The 26,066-nt window shown below is 43.1% G+C and overlaps 1 protein-coding gene across 24 annotated transcripts in view; it reads left to right on the top strand.

The window, feature by feature from the left end:
* Positions 1–26,066, top strand: part of BIN1 (bridging integrator 1) — a 504,923-nt gene that overhangs the window by 426,944 nt on the left and 51,913 nt on the right. For all 24 annotated transcript variants that reach the window (XM_069224571.1, XM_069224563.1, XM_069224567.1 and 21 more), the window contains 2 exons: positions 16,306–16,425; positions 18,419–18,535. In XM_069224571.1, coding sequence (XP_069080672.1) covers positions 16,306–16,425; positions 18,419–18,535 — 237 coding nt within the window. The remainder of the gene's footprint in view (positions 1–16,305; positions 16,426–18,418; positions 18,536–26,066) is intronic.

Raw genomic sequence — 26,066 nt, forward strand, 5'->3', positions numbered from 1 at the left:
TAAGCTTTCAACATTTTACTGACCCTGTCTTTTTCCACCAGTATTATAGCTAAAGCTAGTCAGTCTTGCAAACCTATTTTTATGAATAGGTGAATCTTTTAATTAACTGCTAACAAAGCACCAGATGTACTAGTAGCCAGCCTGTCTACTGCTGTATAAAGTTGTTTAATTTTCTTGTCATTCAAAACTACTCCTGCTGAAGGAATTAGTGCTCCAAAAATATCTCCCACTAATTTTGTCCCAATAGTGGTACTACGTATGTGTGTGTGAGAGAAGCAATTGTGGTCAAAGCATCTCCGATATATACATGATACAACTTAAGAAATAATAGAGCTAAATAGCAAACCCCTTCCCTATCGGCATGTAAATGGAAATATGCATTGTGTCCGCAAACAAAATAGACCTCGGGAATAACTGCCTCTTCCCCTAATACTAATTAACAGTCCCTTCAAGAACTTCAATTGTGTTCACAGCTACTTATACCAGTGTGTCTTTTCTAAACTGTTTTTCGTTTTGTATATACAGTTTCCCTTTTAGTCGGCAATCTAGTTTTAACTTTGGTCATGTACATTTCTTCTTGTATTCATCTTCCTCCTTCTTCCAAACATTCTTTAAGACATCTTCCTCTCTGTTTGCCTTATGAAACATGAGCTCTCCTTTCTGCTAATGCTAAAATACATTTATTCTCTGATTGTTTCATTAGGCACGTCGGATTCCTTTTGTATGCCTTAACAGTGTCTTTCTTTGTAGAGGATTTGAAGAAATAGCATGCAACTTCCATATCCTTAGCTTGTAAATTAGGATTAATTCTTTTATGAAGGGGAACCTGAGAAAAATCATATAATATTTGGAAAAATAATATTCAAAACTTTACGGTCTATAGAATAAACTAATCAGTATACTACATGTAACCGCCTATGAAAGTGAAATGTGGTGATGTCATATCTTCTGCAGCTGATGAATGTAAATGTGAGCAAAAATATCAGTCTTTAGTGTTAGTGTCTAAAGCTTGACTGTATTCATTAGCTAAACGAGAATAAGCATTTGTTGTAAAATCTTCTTTTGAGGCATCCATAAATTAAGCTTTTAGTTTCTTCTTGTCTATTGTGTGTGCACATAATGTTGATGTAGATCTAAAGATTTCTAAATCTGGGATAAAACTCATTGCAACTAAAACAATTATAAATGCTAGCATAATCACTATTAATGTGACAATAGTCTGTATTCTGCATTTCACCTAGTTAAGGACACACATTTTATGTACATTCAGACCTTTAGTAGAATATAGCCACAGGCAGATTCAATGTTTCTGCATTGACTTCTACTTGTGCAAATGAACAAAACTTGGTGGTTATCTTGCTGTTATTTCATTCAGCTTATGTACAGTAACCTTTCACGAGGCATCCCTAGCCCTGCACCATCTAATACATGTTATCTTTACTCTTCTATTGCAGCTTTAGCCCTAGGGAATGCTTCTTAATTATTTTTTTATTTGTTTTTCTTAATGAATAATTTCCATGATCATTTATCACAGTCTTTCTAATTTGGTTAAACTCTGTTCATTGTTGGTAAAGTTTGATCTTTGATCTAAACGTTTCCTGTCAGGCCTTATTTTGCAAAGATTGTTCCAGGAAATTAAATCAAGTACTGTCTTTGTGTGGCATATCATGGAGGCTCAAAGGATTCTGATCTCCGTTTATTGGGATTTTGATAGTTTGGCATGTTCTCTGTGTAGCAAGTCAACTTAGGTGCAGAATACCTATGACATGGTACTCTTGCTCTCTTGGATCTCCTTTGTGTCTGTTAATGTTCTTCTGACTCACTTATACCGCTGGATTCTGTTTCTTCGACAATGGTTTGGGGTATATGTTCAGCTGACACACTAGATCTCACTGGTCCTTGGCTACTTTTCCATTCCGATCTCTCGTTCCTTTCTCGCACTAGATCCTTCACCAGGATCATTCATTTGCTCTGGTGTCAGTTCAACAGTTCCTTTATTTTCAGCTCTGTTCTCTATTTTCAGTGAATACTTCCACACCACTTTGTAAGATTTCTGGAACTTGTACAGGTGAGGAATGCTGCTATGCTTCACCCCTTAACTGCCACCCTCTAACAGCCCCTCCCGGTCCTTCTGAACACAGGAGGTCTCAAACTTGGCTCAATAAACACCACTTAATCCAAAGGACATCTTACTCTCTGGGTGTGCGAAGTATGCACCCAATTAGGTATCCCAGCCCATTTCACAGCAGTGTTGGTAATCAGGATCACCTGGTAGGGACCCTTCAACCTCTGCACCAGGCAGGATTGTCAAATATGCTTTTTGATGAAAACCTGGTCCTTGGGGTTAAAATCTTGGCACTGCTCTGGGTGTGGCAGAAGCAGCTCCAACCTGGTGAGAAACAGAACACACCACATCAGCCAACCCTTTGCCGTAGTTGACAATCATTTAATCTGTGATGTTCACAAGTACATTTGTGGGCACAGCAGGTAGTCATATAGTAAATCCCATGAGTATCTCATGGGGCGGTAATCCCTTCCGCCTCTCAGGAGTGCTTTGCAGACTTAACACCATTGGTAAGGCATCAAGCCATTTCAGTGAAGTAGATGCACAGACTTTGGCCAAACAATATTTCAGCATTCCATTCAGCTGTTCACCTATACCTGAAGCTTCTAGACGAAAGCTATAATGCAGTCTCTGTTCTGTTTGAAATGTCACACACATTTTAAGAACCTCATTTTTAAAATGGGTCCCTCGGCCTGACTCCAGAGAAACTGGGAATCCGAACCATGAAATGTGTTCTCATAATAGCAGCTTGGCTACAGTGAAACTGTCATTTCTCTGTGTCAGGTAGGCTTCCACCCATCAGGAGAAAATTAACATTATAACCAGGCTACCTCTCAGCCCGTTTCAAACAGGCATCTAGATAAAATCCAACTGCATCCTATTAAAAAGTCCTCCTGATCTTCCTATTTGACTCAGTGTTACAGGAGTTCTCCTCCCTATATTCATCTGCTTAAATGTCGAATACCTTTGGCATAGCTCTTCAGCTAGAACTCTGAATTGAGGATAAAGCCAGTTCTGCCTGAACAGTCTAACAATTGCATCAATCCCAATGTGTGCAGGCCTATGGAAATGTTGTGTCATGGGGAACAGCAGGCTGTCTGGCAACACAGATCCTATATCAGCTGAAACCCTAATATAATTTGCATTTTCAACGTATCCTGATTTGGCCCATCATTGTTGCTCTGCCTCTGAAACGTCTTCTTCCAAACTTTTGATTTCTTCCCACATATCAGAGACTGTCAACAGCATTGAAAGGTGTTATCCTTATCAGTTTCATTTGCATATTCTTTAAGTACTCATACCACAATCGCACAATACCTTGCAACTTCATCAGCATATGTTTTTCCAACTGTGACAGTCATTGCCTCTTCTGCGCGCTTCACATTTAACTACAGCAATTTATTGTGGCAATTGTAAAGCTTCCAACAGTTTCATCATATATTCTCCATTTCATATTGGTGATCCAGACGCAGTCATGAATGCTCTTCGTAACCACAACTGCCCAACGTCATAGACCACACCAAAGCCTTGCTGACTCTCTGTAAATATAGTCACTCTCAATTGAGCTGAAAGATTACATGCTTGTGTAAGGGCAACTAACTATGCCACTAGCACAGAGGTGACACCTTGAAGGCAGGAGACTTCCGCCTCTTCTTGAATTGTACAACTGGCATAAATTGTTCTTATAGCCCATCATTGTCTCTTAAACTTGAGCTGTCCACAAAAATTACATAGTCTTGCTCATCAAGAGGTCCTGCTTTAATATCTGGTCTTGGCTTGGTGCATAAATCTGTAACATCAAGGTAGTCATGTTTAACTTAATCTTCACCAATTTCATTTTCAGGCAATGGTAACACTGTAGCTTGATTGAGTGTTTGACATCTTTTCAGTACTATGTTATCTGCAGCAAAAATCAATTGTTCATTCTTTGTAAGTCTGCTGTTAGTCAAATATTGGGTTTTAGTATGAGTGACCAATATCTCTATGGAGTGAGGGACCATCCCTGTAATAGGGTGTCCCATCACTATGCTCTCACCGAGCGCTGTAACCGCTTTAAGGTAGCTGGGCAGTCCTACAGCAACAGGGTCAAGTGTAGTCTAAAAATATGCTACAGTTCTTCAGGAGTCTCCATGTAACTTAATAAGCACTGTGAAAGCACAGCTCCCCCTCACTGAAAAACAATGTCAACATTTTACTGTAATCTGGCATTCCCCATGCTGGGGCACGACAGAGTTTCTCTCGGCTTTAGGAACACTTTCAAGCATCCTTTGTCCTAGGAAGCGGATCAGGCACATCCTTGTGCGTCACTTTCATTAAAGGCTTGGCTACTAGGGAAAAGCTGGGTATCCACTGGCTGGAGCAGCCCACCATTCCTAGAAAAATTCTGACCTTTCTGTGTTTTAGGTGGATTCATTTTTAAATAGATGCGATTCTCTCCTGTGACACCTTTCTTATTCCTTTCTCAATGAGATGTGCCAAATGTAGGACGTCTTTCTGACATTCTTGTAATTTGCTTGGAGACACTTTGTGTCCGTTCTCAGCTAAATGATACAGAAGAGCAATTGTGTCTTGTTTATAAGCTACTTGTGTCCTTGATGCCACAAGTAGGTTGTCAGTATACTGAAAAAGAACTGAATTGCAAGGCATTTGTAAAGTCCCAAGATTCAGGATATGGTTAAAGCTAGAAGGGCTCTCTGTTTACTCTTGTGTAACTTAATACTATGCCCAAAACTCTAACTCTCAATATAAACAAGAATACAAATTGACTGTCCTTATGCAGCGAAATAGAAAAAAAGGTCTGGCAGAGATCCCCAGTGGTAAACCACTAATTGCAGGGAATATGAAATAGTATTGTTGCTGGATAGAGTGCCATGGGACACCATGGAACTGCAGTAGTATTCATTTTTCGAAGATCCAGTACAGTTCAATGCTTGCTGTTGGGCTCCTGCACACCCATAAATAGTGAACTGTAAGTACTTGCAACAATTTCCTTCAAGATCTCTTGTTTTAGCAGGTTTTTAATCAGTGAAGTAGTTCAAGCCACAGTTTCAGGTGTTAAAATTATATTGTGGTGTTCTCGGGTACACTGCATTTTGCTTTGTGATTTAGACCAGTTCTGCACCTTTTATTAGTCCGATATCTTTTCCTGAAAAATCCCATAGTTCTGATTTTACAGTATCTCTCAAATTGGATAGTAAATCCTCCATCCTTCCTACGGGATACAGACCTACAGCTGTTTCCCATTGGGCCATTTAAATTCAATATCTTAATCATGTTTTTGAAATTCAACACTATCCCGTGTGTAGTAAATGGTGCAAGTTAACTTGCAGAAAAGATCCCTTCCTAACAGATTTACAGGACATGAATCATACACCACAAATTGGTGAGCTTCCTTAAATGAACCTGTTTTTACGGGAACTTTCTTTTCAAGAGGGTTAGTTATTTGCTTTGGGTGACACCTACAACTTGGATCTTATTTCCCGAGAGGGGTAGACCTGAGACTTCTGTTCTAACAGTAGAACGGGCAGTGCCATTGTCTATGAGAAATGACAGTTGGTGGCCATTTACCTCTTTCTACAAAAGGTCCACTTTGGTCTGCCTCTAAGACTGCACCAAGCACACAATCTTCCTCCCCCTCAGGGACAGTCCTTAGGAATTGTCAGAATCAAAGCTCTTGTTCTCCAACATAGGAAACTGTTGAAATTGGTTCTGATTTTGAAACCGGGTTGATTTTTGCCCTTGATAATTGATTCATATTGAATCTGGGATTACCCGTATTTTGTGAGGCCATTGTAGGTGGTGGGATCTGCATCATAGGGGCTTGTGACTCAGCTGTCGTCTGCATTCGCTGGACTGCAGCCTGATTTGGAAAAATTCCCTCATCAAGTGGTCCTGACTCTCCCTGTGTAATAGGTGTAGGAAAGACAATCATTTCCCCTTCTTTCAATGACTGAACACTCAGGGGTGGGGTCCAGGCAACAATCTGAGGTTTGCAGTGTTGGGTTAAACCGTGTTGCTGCCACTCCTCCTACAGCACCTTGAACAGCAGGATTGGGAACAGTATTGATCAGTGCTGTTGCAACAAGAACTGCTAATTTCTGAACTGATACAGTCTGCAAAACTAGTGCAGAAACAGCCACAATAGAAGCAATAACCTCTGGAGCAATTACCGTCGGTGCTGCTTCGAAAGGTGCAGTTGCAATCTAAAGTGGTCTCTCAATCTAATTGTACTGGGGAGCTGTTGCCACTGTACCAATAGTAGTTGTAACACCTTCAGTACCTGATGTTTGCGCTACATATGGTGGTGGACGTGAGGACAACAAAGCATCTAAAATGTCATCCCCCTAAATGCTATCAGTGTCAATTTTCTTGCTGACTCCTAATCATCACTCCGTGTTTCCGATTCTTATCAGGCTTCTCTGTCAGTTATTGCTGGATGCATTCTAGCTCTCTCAAGTACACATTTTCTCCATCTCTGTTGACCTTTATCCCATTGAGCATCTGCATAACTCGACGATGCTCTTTGCTCTATTCTGATACCTCTTTCTGTTTGTCATGAGCTGCTCGTTCCCAGGCATTTAAGGTTTCGAACTGTAGCGGTATACAAGGTGGCTTAGTTTTATATAATTGTCCCCTCAAATGTTCAATAATTTTTAAATCAAAGGCACCATATTGTAGAAATCTGAATGCTCCTTAATTTTCACTGATCTTGTGCAATTGATGAAGCTACAAATATTAATGAAGCCCAATATTTGTGACCATATAATGACCCGGCGTACCTTCTGGTGGAACCTTGTCACTCTCCGAAATGGGGTCTGGCACTTCTCCTCTTATTACAACTTTATGGTCTTTAAAACATTTCATGATTGCAAAAAATCAACAATAAATGGTCAAATATCAATCCAATAAATGGCGATGTTTTTGTTTTGTTTATAACTCCGTACACATCAGTAGTTTCTTCCTGACACAGTCCCCTTATCGTATGCCTATACCAGTTTAGCACCTGATGGCTCGTCAACCAATCCCAGTGCAGAACTGCACACCAGTTGACCGATCTCAGCATGGCACACTCTGATGTAGTTTTCAGTCTGCAGTGGTACACCCTCATTTACAGTTTTCTCGTTTACAAATTCTGCAATTTTAAGCAAGCACAATATAACTTGGCTTTTCCAGTAGTGACTTCAAGATAATTCGCTTGTACAAGAAACAAATTGGAAATATGACCTTAACACCTTCTGACTTGACAGTGGTCACAGCTCTTCTGTGCAGATCAGGGGTTTCATTCTCTCCCCATCTCGATGACTGGCTGTTGAAGGCAAGTTTGCCCCAGGTTGTCATCTACCACCTCCAGACTATTGCGTACAGCCTGTATTCACTGGGGTTCACTCTAAACGTACCAAAGTCATGCCTGACTCACTATCAGAAGCTCTGTTTCATTGGAGCTGTTCTGGACTGAGTGCAGTTTCAGACTTATGTTCCAGAGTGGCCAAGACTTTCAGGCTATTATACCAATGTTTCAGCTGCTGTCCTGGTTTTGGTGAGAATGACTCTGAGACTGCTGTACCTTATTGCCTTCTGCATCTGCTGGTGACACCTGCCAGATGGCATATACAGCGTAGAAGGAATCTCTCTGACATGGTCCAGATCTCGGAGGGAACTGCACAAGGTCTGCAGTGGTGGCTAACAAACCACAATTGGGTCGGAGGCAGATCTCACTCCCTTCTTCAACCAGATCTGACAGTAGTGACAGATGGGATGGGGCAGCCATCTGGGAGTGGCAAAGATCAGAGGCATCTGGTTGAGTCTGGACTCCACATTAACCTGTTGCAGCTCCAGGCAATAAGACAAGCATTGAAAGCATTTCTTCCCTAAATCAATGGGAAGGCAGTGCAGGTGTTCACGGACAATACCACCTCCATGTGGTCCTGCAACAAGCATGGCGTTTTGGGGTTGTGGACCTTTGTTAAGAGGTTCTGCCCCTCTGGACGTGGCTGGAACAGCAGGGCATATCTCTGATGGTTCAACATTTGGACAAACTCAGCTGACAATGCTTGGTTGATCACTAATGGCGTCTCCATCTTGAGGTGGCACAGGGTCTCCTTCTACAGTCAGGAGATCCTTGGTTAGATCTGTTTGCCTCTGCAGAGAATACACAATGTCAGCAGTATTGCGTGTTAGTGACCCTTTTCGTCCCGTGTAGAGCTCAGACCTCCTGTACGCCTTTCCGTCCATACCACTTCTGCCTAGAGTTATCAAGAATGACCAGGCCCAAGCAATCCATGTGGCTCCGGACTGGGCATGAATGGTCTGGTATACCAAACTATTGAGCAGGGCCATCAATCCTCTGATCAGTTTGCCCCTTTGGGAGGATCTTCTGTCGCATCAGCAGGGGAGGGTTCACCAGCTGAACCTGTCCAGTCTCCACCTTCTTGTGTGGAGATGAGCGGTGGCAGTTGACAGCTTTTGACCTTCCGTCCGAAGTCTGTAACATTATCTTGGCAGCCAGGCATCCCTCCACCAAAATGGTATGTGCCTGTTGTTGGAAGAAATGTGTCGCATGGCTCAAAGACAAGTCTGTTGACCCCCCTCTGCCCCTCTCTCTGAGGATCTATTGTTTATACTTTAATTGACACAGCAGGGCTCTGCTTTGGGCACTCTCGAAGGTCATTTGTCTGCAATCTCTGCATTTTTATGGCTGCTTGATCAGCCTTCTTTGTTTAAATCGCCTATTGTTAATAGGTTCCTTAAAGGCCTTACACATAAGTTTCCTCCTTCCTCCTAGGTTTCCTCCTTCCCCATTCATTATGCCCCAGTGGTATTTGAATGTAGTTCTGAAATTCCTGATGTGTGCTCCTTTCGAGACTCTCCACAATTGTCCTCTAAGGCTTCTCACTTTGAAAACAGCCTTCCTTGTGGCCATTACATCTTCTCACAGGGTGAGTGAGCTGCAGGCATTGTCATCTAAGCCATCCTACCTTTCGATCTAACCTGACAAACTGGTGCTTCACACACAGGCCTCCTTTCTTCCGAAAGAGATTATGCCAATACATCACCTTGCCTACTTTTTACACCCCACATCCTTCTAAGAAGAGAGACTCCACCGCCTGGACCCAAATAGAGCATTGGCTTTCTACCTTGATCATACCAAAGAGTTCCGGGTGAATGTTCAACGTTTTGTTGGTTATGTGGGTGTGAAGAAAGGTCTGGCACAGCAGAAGAGAACCATCTCCACATGGGTCATACTCTGCATTAAAATGTGCTATGCGTTGGCTAAGAAGCAACCCTCAAGGGCTTTCATGCTCATTTTACCTGAGCTAAAGCTAGAACCACTGTGTTAGCACATGGAGTTCTGATCCTGGATATCGGTCAGGGAGCAACGTGGGCATCTCTGCACATGTTTACTAAACACCCCTGCCTGGACAGTCAGGTCCGTAGGGAAAGGCGATTTGCCCGTTCGCTTTCTGGTGTGATCTTGGTTTGCAGACCCGCCTCCAGGGTTGGTATTGCTTGACTATCTATTCTAAGGTAAGAAATCTGCAACTAGATGTCTCTATCAGATGGACAAGTTACTTACCTACAGTAACGCCTTATCAGGTAGAGACAATATCTAGTTGCAGATGCCTTACCGGCCCACGTATACTCCCCATTCTGCAATCTGATTTCAAGGGACAGGGATTCCTCTTTCAGGGCCCTAGTTTTGATGCACCAGTGGTCAGTTTCTTTCATGGCTCCGCACTTCTGTTGTGGAAAGTCGTGAAAAGAAACTGATGTCACCGTGCTAGGGTGGCACTTGTATAGGCCAGCGACATCAAATCCATTACACCCGACGATGGACGAGGAGTCGATCGACAGCACCTAACAGTGCGCGGGAGTACAGCTCGAGAAAAATCTCTGGATCCAAACTTATGCCTGGGGGAAATTCGAAGGTAAGGAATCTGCAATTAGATATTGTCTCTACAGATGAGGCATTACAAAAGGTAAGTAACTTGTCCTACAATGTTAATGTGAAATTTCTATGAATATGGCATTGGTGTTTAAGCAAACATGAGTCAATACATTATTCTTTCCTTTCTATACTGCTAACTCTTAAGTATGGTTGCTTATTGCAAAATGTATAAAACAGAATGTGTGTACTACTTAGCATAGACTCTTGCACTTTTCAGTTAAATGCATTTTTGTCTGTAATAAGAAGAAATTAGATACCTCACTTGTCTTCAGTGATAGGGGCACTATTGGAGGATTTGAGGAGCACACTGATTTTTGCTTTGCCTGCGGTAATGCACCTACCACTGGGGGTGTAAAAAGAGTGTATAACTGGCAGTGGGCAGGTTAGGAAATGTGTTACGCAGGGAAGTGTTTTTTAGTGTCTTTCTATCACATTGTTTCACTCTGTACCTCTCTGTACCTCTCTGACATGGGTGCACATAATCTGTGTTTGTTTGAAGGGTCCTTAATGTTTCCTCTTTTTGCGTTCTACAGTAAACTCATTGTTTTTCTCAATTTACTGAGTAATTGCATACTGGAGGGCAGAATGCAAAATATCACACCGCTTCCTTTTTCTTGAATATTCATGAAGAGTCCCCTCTGAAGTGGAAGAATGATAAAAATTATCTTTCAGTTAGACAACTTCTCTGCTAAATACTGTCCTTGGTATGTTACTGCATTCCCTGGGGCATAGGGACAAGAAGCACATGAAACTCTCTTACCTCAGCCAGGAAGACTCTAGAGGCTTGAATGATTTTGGCTTAAAGAACTTGTTTTGTATTGATTGTCCAAAGTGAGCACTATTTTGGAAAGGTATCTGTAGTGTTGTGAACCTAGGTGTGCTAGGACCCTCACGGTTCTGGGCAGACTTAGGAGAGAGATTGTGTGATCTGCTGGGAGGTGTTAAGGTACATTAATGGTTGTAACATGTTCAGTGATTCACTGTGTGATTGTATGGGGAGGAATAAAGATGACTAATCAAGAGCTTTGTGTGTGGCTTGTTCTTTACATGTTCTCGTGCTGGGGAGGATGCTACTGTATCCATTCGGTAGGAGCTTGCTAGTTGAAGGAGAAAGTGTTGAGGGGTATGTTACAGCTCCCAGAAAACTAGTGTCCAGCTGCAAGTTTTGAGCTCCCCTGAAGATGAGAGTAAGGAATCAATTTGTTTTAGACTACAGAAGTGTGAATGTCAGAGAATAACTTTGGCTGGTAGATCCTCCTCCTATGAAGGTTTTAGTGATTACAAAGGAGGTGGAACATGTGATGCTATGTGTTGGCGAGATGCAGGGAAGTAAAAGACTTGTCTGATGTCAGTAGTGTAAGCTCAACCTAACAAAGTCTATGTGAAAAGACTGAAAAGGACAGATGAGAGTGGTTCCAAGGGCCTGTGTTTCAGCTCCGGGCAGTTGATCACATGTCTAGGAGTAAAACATGTCTGACTACAAAGGCTAAATGCAATTGATGTGGCAAGAGTGGCAATTTCTTGAAGTGCTGTAGCATGCAGTGGAGAGCAAGATCACAGGTATGCCAGAAGGTGTGGTAGAAATTATACTGCAGTTGGGGCAAGGGATGTGTGTCACTCAGTCATCGTGCATGATGGTGGAGGTGGTAGAGCTAGAGATGTTCGACTCCTACTCTAGTCTGTCACCTCTGAGGAGGTATTTGCTTTTTATTTTTTAGAAAGGTGTAAATTGTGTAGGATAGATATCAGACTGGGGATTGTGGCTTCCCTGAAATTGAGACAAAAGGCCATTTTGTGGCTGCTGTTGAGTACTCAGAAAGGATAGTTACATTCAACGATTGTTTCATGTGTGGGTGACAATATTTTTGGGTGAGTCCATCAAGTGCATTAGGTGGCAGATGTGGGGAAGGATGGTAGGGAGGCCTACCCAGAAGTGCTCAGGATAATTCGGGACCCAGTGAGGTCCCCCAAGACCGCCCCAACCCAGGCTGCAGGCATCGGTAGTGGGGACCAAAGGAGTCAGAGACTGAAGAGGAAAGTCATGGTCCAGGAAAGGAGGATGCAACCACCAGAGGGAAATCCTGACAAATTGAAGCAGACACAGGAATAAGAGCCTCGTAGTTGCTGCTGCCTGGTGTCCATTGAAGCAGGATATGGTGCACCATCGGGCCCAAGTGGAGACACGCCCAGGGCATGACATCCAAAGTTGTAGCCTAAAAGAAGGAAGAGAAACAAAGTAGGTTCATAGAAACCAACCACAGGGATAAGCAAGATAGTGGCAAGAAATGTGGATAACCACCGCCATGAGCAGACAGGCTGGGAATCAGGGTGTGATCTCTGAAAATGATCCACTCGTTTCATACCACCTCCCCAGACTTTAGGCTTCTGACAGAAAGGTTGAACATGTTTCTGACTTTTGAAGGACTTACTGAGAACCTCCTCCAGTTCATCCCCAAAGAGTTTAGAACCACCAAAGGGCATGTACAACAAACAATTCTTCTGAGACTAATCAACCATTCAGCCTCTGAGCAATAGCCATTGCAGAATCCCGAGGAGAGTCAAAGGCAATATTGGAGAGAAATTTAGCTTGAATCTCCATACGACACAGTAAATCAGAGAAGTCTTCACCATCCTGAATAGCAGAGGAAAGAGACTGAAAATACTTAACTAGGGACTGGGAAATACAGACCCCATAATTTTCAGATCCTAAGGAGAGACTGAGTCCAGTGTGAGAGCATTTGAGAGCAGCCTTAAATTTCTTATCAATGGGATCAGTCAAATTAACCTCCTCCAGAAGTAGGAAAGGTTTTTCCGTAAGGTTAGACATCAAAGGATCCAAAGTGAGACCTTGAGGAACGGAAGTCTCCCCTTGGGACAAAGGATAAAGGTGGCCCGTAAAGCGTGGAACAGAGACTCTATCAGGATCCCTCATTCAGATTGTAGCAAGGATTAAACAGCAGGGATAAGAGGACGCTTGGGATTTGAAGGACACTGGAACTGACAGAACCATTCCCCCTAGTGCAAGGTTGGTCCAAACCCACAGGGAGCTGGAGATTATATGACAAATAAGAGACCACTGGTTCCAAGTCCTCCTTCAGAATATATTTCCCCTTAACAGAGGCACCAGCTGGAAACCCCAAGCCCTCACCATAATCAGGAGACACCCAGGAGGACACCAAAGAAGGGGAAGAAACAGACCAGGCAGAACCAGAAGATGATGCTGGAAAAATAAGGGAGGACTTCCCTGCTGCAAATTATAAGCATCCGACAGCTGACTAACCATGTTGTGGAGTTGGGTGACAGGAACCGCGGGACGGTGACTGCAAGTCCCACCATCACGCACCCCTTTAGGGGGCGATTCAGGAGAAAGATGGTGACTCTTCGGAGTGTGTTTCCCCATGTTGCCAGTGTGAGGAACAGAAGAAGAAAAGCACAGAACGACCTGGAAAAAAATGGTAACTGAGGTCCTTAGCGGACCACTAAAAAAGCCCGGGTAAAAAAGAAGCACCCCGGGGCAGCTGAAAAAGACACACAGGGGGTGGGGAAAAAGGGCAAGGGGCGGGAAGGCTGTAACCAGTCCCCTCTTCAGGACCCAAGCCACCAAGTATGCCAGGCCAAGAACAAGACCACAGGGACGAACTAGAACTGAATGCACCCAGCCAGTTTAATCATGGCAGGCCACAGCAACTGCAAGCCACCAAAAACCAAAGCCTAAGGGCAAACGGATGGAAAACGACAGACCCACACAGGCAAGCATCAACAGGTCCCGGAGTAAAGGGAGGCCCCACCGCCACACCCAGGGGCCCAGCTATGCACAATCTCCTGTGCAACAAACTGCAACCAAAACCGGGCACCTGCAGGATGGGAACCCCGTGCCCGCCATGGCCCAACTGGCGCGCCAATGCTGCAGATTGAAGCCACTTTCCCACACCGCGGAAGACAGGGCAATATAGGCACCGGCAATGGTGCCCCAAGGGTTGCCGTGTCAATGCACTGTACACATCCCCTCACAGGGGGAAAGCAAGGCGCCCCCGCAGCCCAACAGAGAGGAAGCAACCATGCAGCCAACAGGAAGGCACCTGGGCCAAAGCCACCTGGAAGCACCACAGCACTCTGGACCGACCGGCAAAACAGCTGTCTACAATAAACAGCAACCTGCGGCACCAAAGCAGCCATGAGTACAACATAGCAAGCAGCACCCACGCAGCAACCATTACCGTTACAAAGGAAGAAGAACTCCTAAGGCTTCCCAGGCAGCCCTTCACAGCCCGACGGAAGACGTTGAGAACACAAAAAAAGAACAGGTTGTTCTGGGGGAGAGAAGGGGTCATAGAAAAGCACGCAGTAGCTTTCTAGAGGTGACATGAGGAGTGAATGGGCACATCCACTCCATGTGTTCGGAATGGGGCAAGGAAGGACGATGAGGTAACTTAAGTTGGGGCCACTGGCAATCATTTTTGGGGACTGGCACTTCTTTTTTTCCTCTTTAGACATTTCCCGAGAGCAAGAGGGAAAAACATACAAGGGAAAGGAGGAGGAAGAGAAAGTCCATCTCAAAGGGAGAAAGCAGGAACCTGCAAGAAAGAGTGAGATAACTGGGAGAGGTGGTTTGGTAGTGATTTCAAGAAGCATACAGTGGGTTTAAGACTACACAGCCTTGGTATTCAGCATGCCTATATTTAATTGTGCCAACCATGGGCTTCCGAGCAGATCTTTGGGCACCGGCACCCATTCTTTTAGAAATTAAGCACTGCCTGCTGAGAGTAAATAGTGGATCACTTTAGGTGAAAAAATTAGGGCCTGGACAAACAGACTATCTTAGTACTTTCTCGAACATTTATTCAAAACTATTTCAAATACTTGAAGTGAGTAAATTAATTTCTTTCTTTATTGGATTTATTTCACATCTTAATAAAGTGTCATATGTACCCTTTGATGAGATCAAAGCACTTGCTAGAAGCGGAGTGCAACCAATCCCTTGAAACATGCAGCGCTCTATTTTCTGGTTGAATTCATCATCAGCTAAAAGCAATATAGTGGAGTGAAGGCGGTGGCTTTGCTTTGTCACATTCACCTGTGGCACCATGTCACCTGCTTTTGGCTGTCTGAAAGTAGGGCTGATGTTGCCTTGATGCCGACCACGAGCGCTGTCCTCCGGTCTTCTGTGATTAAGGCTGGGTTTTGAAAATTCATATATTTACTACCTGTTAAAGTGGAATATAGGTACCAAAATGCACCAATTATAGAGTAACCTATTGCTCATCTCAACTGCATTTGGAAGGTGTCTCTCTCTCGATTAACTTCCCCATCCAGACAAGCTAACTGCCTCATTAGATTTCATTGTAATACTCTGCAATGGAAGTCTTCCTCTCCCTCCAAAAACTGTAGTTTTTTTCATCGATCTGAGTTGATTGACCCTTGAAAAGCCACTCACTTCCAGTTTCCCTGAAGAGTCCAAAATGATAGAGGATATAGAGTTGAAAACCCTTGGTCCATTGAAGCACTATGTCTGGAGTAGCGTTTCTTCCTAGCAGTAAGGGAATGTCTTCCAGAACATTGACCCTCTACTGAGTTTTTCTATTAGGCGACATTCAGAAATTAAACCATGCATTTAGGGCTAAAGATTTCCCAAACTAACTTCACATTTTCATTACGCAATAATCTTTCTCTTACACTGAGAATACCATCATTGTCTTCTTGGTCGCACTGCACAAGTCACAATCTACCTCTTCTATTGTATTGTCTTACAACCAGGGGTGGCTCCTCCATAAGGGTGGAGGAGCATTCCCCCCCCACAACCCAGCCCCGCTCTCCCGCCAGCGGCGGCAGCTGCAAAACTTTTCTAAGAAAAAAACGGTCATAAACTGTGTTTATGATCGTTTTATGGGGGAAGGGGCGGGGCCATGGGGTGACTAGCAATGAGGGGGAGTGCACAGCACTCCTCCTTAGAGCGCATGTGTGTTTGGCCGGCTGTCTAGAGCCAGCCAAACACACATGCGCACAGGGCTCTCTCCAGGCTGCCTGGGAGTGCTCTGGCTGGGCGCTCCCAGCCAATCCAAACGCTGCTCTAAGCAGCATCAGGATTGGTGCATGGCGGGCTGGGAGCCTGTGCCTGTCTGCAGCGAGATGGGGGGAGGCAGAGGAGCAGCACGGTAGCAGAGGTAAGTGTTTATTTAATTGTTATTATTATTTAATTCTTCTGTTCCCCCCGCGTGCTCTGCCCCTCCCCTTCTAATTAGCGCAAGCCACTACTGCTTACAACGTTGACATTTATCAGTGTGTTTCTTTGTTGCAGCCAGTGGAGGAAGCACCTGTGAGTACAGAAGCAAGTGGGCCGGAAACTGCAGCAACCAGCGCCTCTGATGCAGTGCAGCCTAAACTTGACACCACTGCTCCAGAACCCGCTACAGCTACAGTAAGCGCAGCGAAGACTCGTCTTAGCTACCTATAGCCACGCACTGCACACACAGACCTCTTTTACCGGGGTACCTTGTGATAGCCTCAAGGGGCTGTTTGCGGTGTTATACCCCTCTAATAAGTGTTTTCTGTGACATAGTTTGGTACAGGTGCTTTTAGTCAGGTATGGTGATGTGTCTGTCGGATTTCACCAGGAATTTGAACTTGCAGACAGACCAGAAGGCGCACACACACAGTTTTGAAAGTCTTACAAAATGTTAGTTTACAAAACCCTACAAATCTAGATTCCTCTTCCTTTCCACTGCCCCTTAAATCCCTCTCACGCACCCTGCTTGTCATATAATGTATCTTATCATATGCCTGCGTGATTGTTGGGAAATCTGAACCTCCCCGCCCCCCAATCTTACTGACCAAGCTATGCCCCAAGATAGCCTTGTGAAATGCATTCTTCACCGATTTATTAATCAATCATTAATGGAAAACACGAGTATCTCTAAATGTGCAGATGAGTTGAGTTACTATGATTTCTCTTTAATGTTCATGAAAAATATCCTTGTTTTGATTCCCATAATATTACTTATGCCTAGAAATGATTATTAATTCCTCCTGATTTTAGTACTTAGATTTTTTAGTAGGTTTACTATTTATTTTCAGGCATTTTCCAGACACAGTGCACTGTACTACATTTCGGTGTGTCTTTACTCATTTGAGTCAAAACCTTTTTTGTGTTATCTTACTTCATTCACAGCAAATGTGCACCGTACTGAATGACAAAAGGTGTGTTTGTATGTAACATAATTTCACAAATGGGCCATCTATTAACACTTCCTAAAAACCTACAACTGGAACCATTTGGATGTTAACGAAGTTTAAAAACATTTAGTCAGTTTAACTTCCAGTTTCAAATTTATAATTTTTGGGATCCTGGAAGGTAAATATTTAACAATAACCTTTAAATTTATAGTTCCAAATTCCAAAATTTCGATTCGTTTTTTTGCCATTGAAGAATCGAAAAATATAATTGTCTGCATTTGAGCATTTATTATTTGAAATAAAATTAGTATCAGTCAGTGCCCCTTAAAGCTGTGGATCCGGGTACAAAATCTAGTCAAATGGGTGCTGCATCAATGCCTTGCAAGCAAGGCCATTCAAAGGCAAATTGTGGATTAGGAGCACTTCTTCCCAGACCCTCTCCAGAGATATTCGTGAGCCCTTGCCAAGTTAGACAGAAGCTAGAAATACTGCAGATGACAAGTTTTGGTAGGATTCCAACAACATTTACAAAGAGGGTTGTTGCAGGTGTGCGAGCTTGCCAAATTCCCTGCTCCAGAAGGTTCACTTGCACTTGAAGAAGTGATGCTTAGTTGGTTGTCCTACATCCTCCGATCAGAGATACAGCAGAGGGACAGAATGATATCACTAGACAGAGCACTAGAGGTCGAGTTTGGAAAGGCCTTTCAAACCGAGTTTGCAAGTAAGAATACAGAGGAAATGCAAGGACAAGAAGACAAATTATGGGATGGTATATACAGCTCTGGGCTCTTAGTATTACAATTGGATAATGGAGAAAGAGCAATCTTAACCAGAAATGAACTAACCGGTCTGAGGAACCACAAAGATTTGTGTAACAAAAGACTCTAGTAGATGGAGTAATGTTCAAAAGGTTAGAGTGACATGGACTGCCTAGCAGTCCGTGGAGGATTTGACAAAAGGTCACTGCTCTACCTTCTGATATCTTCCTGTAAGCCGAAAGTGACACATTCATATGCCAGCTCAGCCGAGTCAGTCGTCCTTCCAGTCCAGTACAGTTGAGGTGTGTACCAGCTGTTTGGTAATATATAAATTCCTTTTCTCAAGTCCTCTCTCTAATTGACAAATTCCAATTGAAGAAAAGTATTTGAGAGCTTTTGGTGTTTTGAGGGAAAGTGGAGAAAAAAATCCAGATTTAAGTGCCAGTTTTATAATGTTTTCTTTCCCTCCTCCAACTCTAGCCTCAGAGCTCCCTGCCGGCTGTTGTTGTTGAGACTTTCTCAGCCACTGTGAATGGCACTGTGGAAAGCAGTGCCCCTGCTAATAGGACTGTCATGCCCCCTGGATTCCTCTACAAGGTAAGCTGTTTCTTTTACCGCTCATTGGCTTGTGGCACTCAGTCAGAGCTCCATGTTGAGATGCATATTGCGTTCAGTGAAGAAAGTTTAAAACACCAGGATGCATAGTTCTCTATACTCAAAAAGAAGGAGAGAGGTCAAATTAACTGTGGTCATATAGATCTGTGATACTTTAACTTGCTCATTAAAGGAATATCTCTGTACAACACCACCACTTTAGTCTCCAGGTTTGCGTCTTTGTTCCTCTGAATAAAGGGGGACACAGCAAGAAGAGTCTTTTACTAAGCCATCAGTAAAGCAGAGACTACAGCGGGAGATTGCCATATTCATAATTTTCCCTGATCTCAGTCCACAACAAAAGTTCATAAGTTGAAGCCTGCTGGTTGGCTTTTGGCTATTAACAGACAGATAACTTTTCTTCCAGGCATTGCCCTTGGAGTTGGACCATGGCAACATAGTTCCGTAATGCTTCCAGTACTTGATGCTCTCCTCTGCTCCCTAGATCCCTGAAAGAAAGTGTGGTTGAAGTTTGCCATTTCTTTATTCAGCTTTAGGGTAGATACATCAGCTAATGTACTTGCTGTGAAGAGCTTAGATTCTCATTGGGTTGGGTCAACCTTGTACTTTTGGGAAGCAGAAAAAGGAGTTCAACAAATCAAAAGTAATATTACAATGCTTTGAAATCGCAAAAAGTTAGTAGTGAGTGCACTATTTTTTTTTATATATATTCATCATATAGACACTACTTTTGAAGTTGCTATCACTCATTAGAAATCCTAATATTATTATTATAAGCTCAGGAAAAGGGCTGCAATTTTGAGTTTAGTTTTTTACAGTTGATGATCTTTAATTACTGTTAGAATTGGGTTTCTGGTTGGCAGAGGTATGCACCCTGTCCAAGCAGGAACAACAGTCCTAGTCAGAGTAAGTCAGATTCACACCATCAATTAACTTGTGGTCACCCTCTGGTAGCTTGACATAGAGCAGTCAGGTTTAACATAGGAGGCAATGTGTAACGTATTTGTGCAACACTTCAAACAGTAAAACAAAGACACCACACCTGGTTAGAAACATACAACTTAATGTTATGAATAAAACAAGACAAAAATGACACAAGTCTAGTAAGTAGAAGTTAAAATATGAATTTTGAAAGAGTAAAATGCAATATAGTGCTTAAAAGCATAAATTGCCAACTGGAGCTATCTGGTCGCGCTAGACCTGGTGAAATCCAAAAGTTCAGACCAACCGCAAAGGAGTGCAGGTCGAATACAGTCCCAGACAAGTCCCGCTGAACTTTTACCTTCTCAGAGTTAAGGCAAGAGTCCTGTTCCCGAGGAAGAAGTTTGCCGGGAGCAAGGAGAGCGTGGCTACTGGTAGTCTGTGGGCGTAAAGAATCAGCTAGGCGTCGCGGACTGGAGCCTCGGAGTCAGTGATGCTTGTTGTGCGGGGAGGCAAACTTGCAGTGGCTCATCATGATTCTTCATTCAAGCGGCATGGTTCAGGTGCGAGTGGGCCCGTTCCTGAAGAGCCCAAAAGCTTGATTTCAGGAGCCACAAAACCACTTTCAAGGGCACAGGACTGGAGAGGTGCATTTTATGGGTCAGGAGCTGGCTGAAGATGGGTCCAGGAGCTGTAGCAAATGTGTTGGAAGTCTTTTGTGTCCCTGAGACTTTAGAAGAACAGGAGGCAAGCCAGCAAGCTCTTGAAGATGCTCTGGTTCGAGGTTTTTTTCAGTAAAGTCCTTCTCACTACCAGGCAGCAAAAGGGTAGCAGGTCAGCAGAGCAGGAGTCCAACAGAGTGACAGTCCTTTCAGCAGCACAGCAGTCGTCCTGGCAGAATATCCAAGTGTACTGAGTTAGTGGTGTCTGAGTTTCTGTACTTATGCACAGTGGTGTCTTTGAAGTGGGGGAGACTTCAAAGAAGGGTCTTTGAAGTGCACATAGTCCCTGCCCTTCTTGCCCTGGCTCTGGACTTACTACAGGGGGTTAAACAGCCCTTTGTGAGGAATCAGAACACAGGCCTTTCAGGTGTAAATGTCAGCTTCTCCCGCCCATCCTGCCTAAGATGGGCTATCAGGATGTCGATGGTCCATCAGTCACACCTAAGCTCCCATCACGTGTGGCTGTCTGGTGGGAATGCACAAGAGCCCAGCTGTCACCCTCCCAGATGTATATTCAGAGACATGCAGAAGGCACAGAATGGTTAAAGTAAGAAAATGCCAACTTTCTAAAAGTAGCATTTTCAGAATTACAATTTATAATCAAACTTCCATAGGTTGTGATTTTAAATTGTGAATCTAGACACCAAAGTTGGGGTGTGGGGGGTTACCATCTCTTGCCAATTGGAAGTTCCACTGTAAAATGTAATAAGGCAGTCCCAGTGTTATCCTATGGGGGAGATAGCCTTTGCAGTAGCAATAAACAAATGTAAGAGTTTTGAACTACTAGGGCATGAAAACCTAAAAGTACATGTCCTACTTTTAAAGTACACTACACCCTACCCTTGGGATATATATTAAAAAGGAAGGTTTGGGCATGGCAAGAGGGTTAACTTGCCAGGTCGATATGGCAGTTTAAAACTGCACACTCAGGCTCTGCAATGCCATGCTGAGTTGTGTTTGAAGGGTTACTGAAGTGGGTGGCACAATCTGTGCCGCAGGCCCACCAGTAGCATTTAATTTACAGACCCAGGGCACATGTAGTGCACCTTACTAGGGACTAGTAAGTAAATTAAATATGGCAATTGCAGAGAAGCCAATATTACCATGTTTTAAGCAGAAAGCACATGCAATTTAGAACTGGTTAGCAGTGGTAAAGTGCCCAGAGTCCTAAAGCAAGCAAAATTGAGGTTAGCTAAACCAGAGGTCAGAAGGCAAAAAGTCTGGGGATGGCACTGCAGCAAGGGCCCGGTCCTACGATTGCACAAACAAACATTACACATTATGCATTTTTGTCTTTTTAAAGGAGTGCAGTCTCATTTTTATTGTTGCTGTGTGTTTTGATCAGTACTTTTTCATCCCAGTCATTGATTTGCCTCTCCCTCTACATGGCTACATTTACTATTCTCCTATCATGCAGTACAGACACTAATGAAGAGTGTGCTTAGGCTATCCTACAGATAAATGAGAACAGAGGGAAGGGATGAATTGTTCAAAGACAAGTGCATCATGATGTCTAATGGAAAAAGGTGCCTGTTCAGTTTGCTAAAGAATCTCAAGTTAATTTGTCAGATGAGCTTACTTCTGGAGAGAGATCTCAGGCAACTGAGGCAACAAGAGAAGTGGACAAAACGAATGAAGAAGCAGAGCAAGTTAAGGGGGAAGAAGCAGAAAGAACCACACCAACTCTGAGAGAAATGGAATGGTTGAAAACATATCTGCAAGAGACAAGTGAACAACTGTCCTGCAAAATGAGATCTTGGAGTTCAAATTTGCATCACAAAAAACAAAAGCCAAAGATATGGGAAAGCTTGCTTTGATGGAGAGTGCTTCTCTTCAGAAACCCAGAGAAAGGTTCAAACCTTCTGCTCCCCTGCAACATGAAATAATATGGGTCGAATTTTGAGGAGACCATCTGCCAAGCCCTGCCCAAGTCTTCCTCCATGTGTCTTCACAAATTGATGTAGGGGATTTAGCCTTCAAATTCTTATGTGATCGTTATTGCCTTCAATGGACAGAGAAACAGACGAGAGAGACAACTAAGGTGGCTAAGAGAGAAAATCAAAGCAATCATGAATCCACCAAAAATGTAGACTGACTCCTGCTTGTGTACTACATTACAATGTATTAGATCCTGCTCTTTCAGAACTCGCTGAATGTAAACCTAAAATTTTCAAGAGATGGTGGTAAAGGCAGCAGAGACAAGAGGTCAGGTTTTGAAAGGGTTCAGGAAAGTCTTAAGCGAGCCAGCAAGAAATCGATGGCTGTGCTAAATAAAACAGAAACTTGTCCCACAGCCCTGTGAGTAGGTAGATTTCAGAATGTCACTTCTGTACTAAACAAAATCGTTTGAGATGTATAACTCCTCAACATTCAACTGAGTTAATCCCAAGTGACCTGGAAGGCTCAGAAGAAGCAATTCCGGGGGCTGATAAATCAGAGTTACAAAAAATGGCAGGACAAACCAAATAAAAAGACTGTAGTCCTCTAGCCTTCCCCTGGCAAGAAGCCAGAATCCGATTCATCTGTTAAGGTGCCGCTGTTTCTTTCTCTAAGAAATGAAGGCAATTAAATTGGCACAAAAGAAGCAGACTAAGTAGCTTACAGAAAAGGTTAATATTATGTATGACAAAACTGGTGCGTTTAACCTGTATATGTATTTATGGGCATATAAAAGCCCTACAAACTACAGCAAGAAAAAGGTGAGAGGGAAGATAAGAGCTACAAGTTTCTGGAATGAAAATTCAAATATCTTGAGTGCTGGTCTCCCAGAGCAAGCTTCCCACTAATGGGAGTTCCTGAAGGAAAGGAGGGTTCGGAGAACGTGTCCTTGAAGGACAGGAAAACAGTTAGGTGGGTGCCAACCTTGCTCAAAGAAACCATATTCCTTGATGATGGCGTTAACGCTCCCGAGCTACATAGTCCAAGTGCACCATGTTGTTCTGGCTAAATCTAAGACTGGAGGAAGGCTTTGAACAATGTCTGTATTTTTTCTAAGACTTTCTTTGGAAGGCAAAAATATTTGCTAAAGTGCCTGTTCAAAAATAAGGTATGAAACACCAGAAGACTGTACATTTCCAATATGCCTGACATTGCAGTAGATGAAGCAAAACAACAAAAGGATTAGGGAATATCTACCAGAATTAAGCATCTGTGTCTGCTGGGTCACTGACCAGCTTGACAAATTGGAGAAGATGCCTTCATGTAATCATAGATGTTGAAGAAGCGCCTCCTTTAGTGGCACTTGGGTAGACTGGCAAATTTCTGCGGGAAGCTTTGTAATGAACACTGAGGAACGGTTCTAATGTCAGCAGAGGATACAGTGGTAGAATGCAGCGAAATGTAGGACTTTACAAGATTATTGTGGGTGAAGGGCAGAAAATTCAGAAAGGAAAGGGTAGGCAGAGAAACTGTCCAGTAGGACAGGAGTCCGGAAGTTTCACATTCCTCCCATTAAGAATACCAGTCATCACATTCAGAGGTTTTCAGGTGGGAAGATGGCGAGGATGGAGCCTGCATTGCTAGGTATGTACAACCAAGATGATGGGGCATGTAAGGTGGGTGTGAAGAGAAGCTAGGATTGGAGACCGATAAACAGACACAGAAAAGTTGTCACATGTCACGTTGTAGGACAGTAAATTATTTGACAAAAATAAAAAGGCACAATTGAGGGAGACATGCTAAAAACATAAAATGTAATGTAAGTAAGATCAAATGTGGTTTCGTATTCAGAAGATAGTAAAGGACAAGTGCTGATGTTGCTGGAGACCCATATGCCAGAAAAAGCTATAAGAAAAAATATCTAATAGTACAAATGGATACAGTGGGCATATTTAGCTCCAGTGTGATCTATCGGGGGGATCAATTCTGATTTAGGGAGAAGATCTGCTACAATGTTCGATCAACATTGATGGTTCACTAAATTAAAATTCGGATTATATTTAGAAGTGCATAATTAATTAAAACCATTACCCTATATTAAAAATTCATATTAAACACATACTATACAATCAAATACAAACATATTTGCACAACTTACAGTACAATAACTAAAAAGTGCCAATGGGCCTAGCTACTAAAGTGCTCAAATACCTGTGCTTACTATACCCTTAACACATGATGACATACAGCATTTTACACAGGTTACATTATATATCTGGAAAAGTGCCAACATGCTTAAAATACTAGCTGCACAATGCCTATAATAAAATGCTTTAAAAATAGGATACCCAAGAACTTCCTCACAACCTACTTTGCTGCATTAAAAAATATGAACCTAATAGTCTTGCTCTTTTTTTGTATCAGTGGACCACACTGGGTTTTTAGCGCTTAACACTCTGCAATCCCATCAGTCACACAGTTTCCCCAATCAGGCAGCTTTTTTTACACCAGTTGCATACATTTTGTGATCTTAGAGTTTAACAACTAGCGATAACTGCTTATCTACACATACGAATGCCTATCTGATTAAAAGCAGGGCCTTTCTCTTATGCCGAGCCATCAGATGGCCACACGGCATTTGGCCATGAGCAGAGCCATCTGTCCCAACTTTTACTTCCCTTGGGTCTTTTAACTACCCAGCAAACGGGCAAGAGGAATCCAAGGAATCATCACACCCATGGCTTCTGTGACTCTAGGATCCAGCAGTCCCCAGAATACCCATACTCCTGCACACTCCCAGGCCAAATGTAGAAATGTAGCTCCCACCTCACTGCAATGCGCACACTTTGCCTCCCTAGTGGAGGAAATGGGAATGTAGCTGCTTAAACTTCTTGCAAGAGACTGCGCACCAGCGCCAATACACAATCAGGATTCGTAATCGGCTCCACCAGGCTCCCCTCCCAGGCTCCACGTGCACTGTAAGGTGGGTGTGACATATCGCCCCAAAGCGCTTTGTAAAATAGTAAGAGTGAGGTTAATTATTAGTGGAAGGGCTGGTGGTAAGATATCCATGTGCAGAGGAGCACGACAGGGATTCCTGTAATTGCTTCTTCTTTGTATTAAACCCATAGCACTTAAATTTTTCAATAATATTTCACTTCACGTTTGCCTTCCTGGAAATCTTAACATGAAACAATGTGCAGAAAACACTGCTCTATAGATAGCTGCAGAAGCTAGCAGTATATAACAGACCCAGCAGCCAGCTAGTTATGGAGTGGTTGGCAACTCCAGGTCATTTAATAAACCAACAAAAGACAGGGATTTTTGTTTGTGGCAAGATTAGATATTTTTTCAGAAGAACTGAGAACCGTAATTATAGACCCCTTAAAATAACTGAAAATCCGAGTTAGTTCTTAACTATCAAAATTGTAAAAGGTAAAGTGTGCTCCCTCACATAGCAAAATAAAAAGACAACGGAAAACATCAAATTATTTTCCCTTTACACTAACACGAACCATAAATAAAGTACAATGATGATTCTCCCAAAATCCCTCTTTAGGTCTCGCCTCAGTCTGCGCATGCAATGTTTATTGCCGATCTACTGTTTAAAAAAATTTCTGAAAAGGGGCTTAGAGTCCACTCATTAATTACATGGGTCGGCTTACTAGTCACTCTTCTTTCTCTTGCTTTTATTGGTCGGGGCAGCTGGTTTCATTTTGCCAGTCTCGCTTGCTATATTTTGTTTTAGGAGGATTTTGGTTTCAGTTCTTCGCATTCAACCAGTGCTTAATTTTGTGCTTGTTGTTTCCAGTGCTGAGCACCGGCACTTATTTTTGCGGGCCGGGGTTTATTCTTCTGCCTCAAGCATTTGCTGCGAGCAAAAGACATACATGGGAAAGACGGAGGAAGTGAAAAACGAAAAAGCGCCACAAAGGAAGAAAGTAGAAAGCTGCTGGAGTGAGCTGAATGGACAGGGGTGGGCTTTGTATGGA

The sequence above is a fragment of the Pleurodeles waltl genome, chromosome 3_1 (genome assembly GCF_031143425.1).
Source record: "Pleurodeles waltl isolate 20211129_DDA chromosome 3_1, aPleWal1.hap1.20221129, whole genome shotgun sequence".
In the NCBI taxonomy this organism is placed as follows: domain Eukaryota; kingdom Metazoa; phylum Chordata; class Amphibia; order Caudata; family Salamandridae; genus Pleurodeles; species Pleurodeles waltl.